General features: G+C 61.4%; 1 protein-coding gene across 1 annotated transcript; it reads left to right on the plus strand.

Annotated features, from left to right (window-relative positions):
- Window positions 1-822: 822 nt before the first annotated feature.
- LDBPK_230290 (ABC-thiol transporter) lies at window positions 823-4863 on the plus strand (the record flags this gene model as incomplete). Its single annotated transcript, XM_003860882.1, has 1 exon — window positions 823-4863. A coding segment is annotated over one exon (4041 nt), but the record flags the coding sequence as incomplete, so codon positions are not given.
- Window positions 4864-4865: the final 2 nt, after the last annotated feature.

Consider the following 4865-nt stretch of genomic DNA (forward strand, 5'->3'; position numbering starts at 1 on the left):
CCGGCGTGCCTACGGCTGCCTCGCTCCAGGCGATGCGGGGTCTGTGGCGTGCCAGGAATGGAGAATCGCTTGAGTTGACGTTTTGTGGCAGAATGCTCACGTGGAAAAGTAAAGTTTGTTGCAGCGGCTGCCGTTGTGCTGTCGATTTCACCGCCCCCAACTCTCCTTTCCTGGGCGTGTCTCTCGTACTTCCGTGCGGGAACGAATCGTGTGCTTCTCTGTATGCGCCGTTGCCCTGCCCACCCTCCCTGCTTCAGGATGGAAGGGGCATGCAGTTGAGTGATGCGGCCTCTTATTGCTCTTGCTTCTCCGCCTTCTCTCCTCTCCGCGCCGCATGCGAAGCCTGTTGTCCGCGTAGTTGCGTACGTGTGTATCTGCGCGCGTTGACTCGTGTCCTCTTCGCACCTCCTTCTGCTGGTTTGCCGCTCTCACCCGTAAGCGTGAATCAGTCTTCACGAGGCGCTTAGAGTTTCTTTTCTTTCGTGGAGGTGGTGGTCGCCAAGTGTGTGAGCTGATCGGTGCGCGAGGCGTGCGTGTGCCGAGTGCATCCTGTCCCCGACCCCCGCCTCTGGCTCCTCCGGTGCTACGCCTGAGTCTTCCCTGGCCCAGCCAGCACGGTGCCCGTCGTTGAAAGAGTGTGCCAAGACACACCTCGCCCCCTCGGTTTGTGCGCGGTCTGTCACACTGGTGCTGTTCGACCGCTGTTGTGCGGCTCGTAGGACAGGGTTGTGCGAACTACGCCTCCCTCGTTCTCTTCGCATAGGAAAGACATTGTAGACATCGGTGCATACATTGGGGGGGGGCATCCACAGCGCGCAGGGCATGGCGACACCAGACTTTGTACGTTTATCACCGACTGACGAGTCCAGCGAGCTCATAATCCATGCTCCCTCGCAGCGGTGCCACACCCGATGTGGCGCAGAAAACGGTCATACCACCAGCATCATTACTGATTTGGAGGCGGTGGACGATGTTGCGCAGGTGCGCTGCCAGCAGCAGGCGCAGCGCGAGTTTGCGGAGCAGCTGGACGAGCTGTGGGGCAGCGAGCCCACCTACACGCCGACGGTAGAGGACCAAGCGAGCTGGCTGCAGCAGCTGCACTACGGATGGATCGGGGACTACATCTACAAGGCTGCGACGGGGAGCATTACCGAGGCGGACCTGCCACCGCCGTCGCGGAGCACACGGACCTACCACACGGGGCGCAAGCTGTCGCGGCAGGCGCATGCCGACATCGACGCAAGCCGGCGGTGGGACGGGTATGTCGGGTGCGAGGTCATGTACGAGGCGGAGGCGGAAACCAGCGGCGCGCTGCGGTGGGTCGGGTATTTGCAGCAGTCGGACTACCCGCGATCGCTGGTAGCTGGGGTGGAGTGGCGTGTGCCGCCGCGGTACCGGCGGCAGGCCACGCCGGGCAGCGCGGCGGGGCTTCACAACGGCGTCGTGCACGGTGAGCGGCTGTTTCGGCCATACGAAGACAACTATCTCTGCTCGTGCGAACCGGTTGAACGGCTTTACCTAAGCTCGACGTGCAGTCTGATGCGTCCCGGGCCGCCGCCGTCGCCGGATCTCCTGTTTACACTGTTCAAGGCGCACTCGTACCACGTGTGGGCGCAGATCCTGCCGAAGCTGCTGGCAGACGTTACCGCGCTGATGCTGCCGGTGTTGTTGGAGTACTTTGTGAAGTATTTGGACGCCGACAACGCGACGTGGGGCTGGGGTCTGGGACTTGTGCTGACACTCTTCCTCACGAACGTGATCCAGAGCTGCGCAGCGCACAAGTACGACCACATCAGCATCCGCAGCGCGGCGCTGTTTGAGACGTCGTCGATGGCGCTGCTGTTCGAGAAGTGCTTCACAGTTTCGCAGCGGTCGCTGCAGCGCCCAGACATGTCCGTGGGTCGCATCATGAACATGGTCGGGAATGACGTTGATAACATCGGTAGTCTCAACTGGTACGTGATGTATTTTTGGAGCGCCCCGCTGCAACTGACACTGTGCATGCTGCTGCTGATAAGGCTGGTCGGGTGGTTCGCGCTGCCCGGCATGGCCGTCTTGTTGGTGACGCTCCCGTTACAAGGTGCCATTTCTAAGCATGTTCAGGAGGTGTCTGAGCGAATGGCGAGCGTGGTGGACCTGCGTATCAAGCGCACGAGCGAGCTGCTCTCCGGTGCCCGAATCGTGAAATTCATGGGGTGGGAACCTGTCTTCCTCGCCCGGATCGAAGACGCGCGCAGTCGCGAGCTGCAGTGTCTGCGCGATGTGCATCTCGCCAATGTCATCTTCATGTTCGTGAACGACGCGACGCCGACGTTGGTCGTCGCTGTAGTCTTTATCTTGTACCATGCGAGTGGGCAGGCGCTGAGACCGGAGATTGTGTTTCCGACGATTGCACTGCTAAACACGATGCGCGTGTCGTTCTTTATGATCCCGCTTATCGTCTCCGCCATCCTGCAGTGTTTGGTGTCCACAAAGCGGGTCACCACTTTTGTGGAGTGCCCTGACACGCGCTCACAGGTGCGGGACATTGCTGGCATCGACGCAGCTGGTGCCGCGGCCATCTTCAAGGATGTGTCCATCCACACCTATCTGCCGGCGAAACTGCCCCAGTGCAAGTCGCGCTTGACGACCATGCAGCGCATTACGCTGTGGTTCCGCCGGCGCGGTGTGCCGGAGGCGGAGTGGTACGATCTGGACGGCCCGGATGCGGGTGCGTCTTCGCCGACGGTGCACCTTCCAACGCTCGACATGGGCAGCGCACAGACTGCCAGTGCGGATGGTGACGGCGCTGCCACTGGCGGCGGGGACGAGGAGGGGGACGTGGAAGAGAGAGTCGCACAGTACTACCAACTTGTGCCGAAGGAGCTGCTGCGGAACGTCAACCTCGTTATCCCTCAGTTCAAGTTGACGATGGTGATTGGCGCGACCGGGAGCGGGAAGTCGACGCTGCTGGGCTCTCTGATGGGCGAGTACGACGTGCAGAGTGGCGAGGTGTGGGCGGAGCGGAGCATCGCGTACGTGCCGCAGCAGGCGTGGATCATGAACGCGACGGTGCGCGACAACATCCTGTTCTTCGACGAGGAGCGCGCCGCAGACTTGCAGGACGTAATCCGTTGCTGCCAGCTGGAGGCGGACCTTGCGCAGCTTGGCGGGGGGCTGGAGACGGAGATCGGGGAAATGGGCGTGAACCTGAGCGGCGGGCAGAAGGCGCGCGTGAGCCTTGCGCGCGCCGTGTACGCGAACCGCGACGTGTACCTGCTGGACGACCCCCTGTCCGCGCTGGACGCGCACGTTGGCCAACGCGTCGTGCAAGACGTCATCCGCGGACGACTGCACGGCAAGACGCGCGTGCTTGCGACGCACCAGATTCATCTGCTGCCGCTCGCGGACTACATTGTGGTGTTGCAGCGCGGCCGCATCGCATTCGCGGGCGATTACGCTGCCTTTGCGGCGACTTCGCTGGAGGAGACGCTGCGCGGTGAGCTAAAGGAGAACAAGGACGCGGAGTCTCGCGGCAGCGATGCGGACGCGGAAGCGGCCAGAGCGGAGACGGCACCTGACATTGCGGAAGCGCATGAGCCGAAAGTTGAGCAGGAGACGAGCCTTGCAGGAGGCGAAGACCCCTTGAGGTCCGATGTCGAGGCCGGTAGGCTGATGACCAGGGAGGAGAAGGCAACCGGTCAGGTACCGTGGTCAACCTACGTGGCGTATCTGAGGTCGTGTGGCGGTCTGGCTGCTTGGGGATTCCTGCTAGCCACCTTTGCGGTGACAGAGAGCGTGACTGCGGCCAACGGCGTGTGGTTGTCGATATGGTCAACAGGCTCGCTTAGGTGTAGCGCGGCCACGTACCTGTACGTCTATCTTTTCATTGTTTTCCTCAACATCTTTAACTCCCCGCTGCGGTGTTTCTTATGCTATTACCTTATGCGAATGGGTAGCCGCAACTTGCATCGCGACCTCCTGGAGTCCATCGGCGTTGCGCGGATGTCCTTCTTCGACACGACGCCCTTGGGACGCGTGCTGAACCGGTTCACAAAGGACATGGGCATCCTTGATAACACGCTGAACGACAGCTACCTTTACCTGCTGCAGTACTTCTTTTCCATGTGCTCCAAGGTTATTATTCTGTCGGCCGCGCAGCCGTTTGTGCTTGTGGCCATTGTGCCGTGTGTGTTCATCTACTACAAGCTGATGCAGATCTACAGCGCGTCGAACCGCGAGACACGCCGCATCAAGAGCATCGCGCACTCGCCCGTGTTCACGCTGCTGGAGGAGTCGCTGCAAGGGCAGCGCACCATCGCGACGTACGGCAAGATGCACCTCGTACTGCAGGAAGCACTGAGGCGGCTCGATGTGGTCTACAGCGCGCTGTACATGCAGAACGTCTCCAACCGCTGGCTCGGTGTCCGCCTCGAGTTTGTGAGCTGTGTTATCACTTTCGTGGTGGCCCTCATTGGTGTGATTGGGAAAATGGAGCGGGCTTCGAGTCAGAGCATCGGTCTCATCTCGCTGTCACTGACGATGGCGATCACGCTGACGGAAACGCTCAATTGGCTGGTGCGGCAGGTTGCGACGGTGGAGGCAAACATGAACAGCGTGGAGCGTGTGATGTATTACACCCACGAAGTGGAGCACGAGTACGTGCCGGAGATGAAGGAGTTAGTGGCACAGCTGGTAGGGAGCGAGTCAGGGACAGCGGCGGAAGTGACGGGGACGGTTGTGATCGAGCCTGCGAGCCCGACGAGCGCCGCGCCGCACACCGTGCAGGCCGGGTCGCTTGTGTTCGAGGGCGTGCAGATGCGGTACCGCGAGGGGCTGCCGCTTGTGCTGCGCGGCGTGAGCTTCCGGATCGCGCCGCGCGAGAA

The sequence above is a fragment of the Leishmania donovani genome, chromosome 23 (genome assembly GCF_000227135.1).
Source record: "Leishmania donovani BPK282A1 complete genome, chromosome 23".
In the NCBI taxonomy this organism is placed as follows: domain Eukaryota; phylum Euglenozoa; class Kinetoplastea; order Trypanosomatida; family Trypanosomatidae; genus Leishmania; species Leishmania donovani.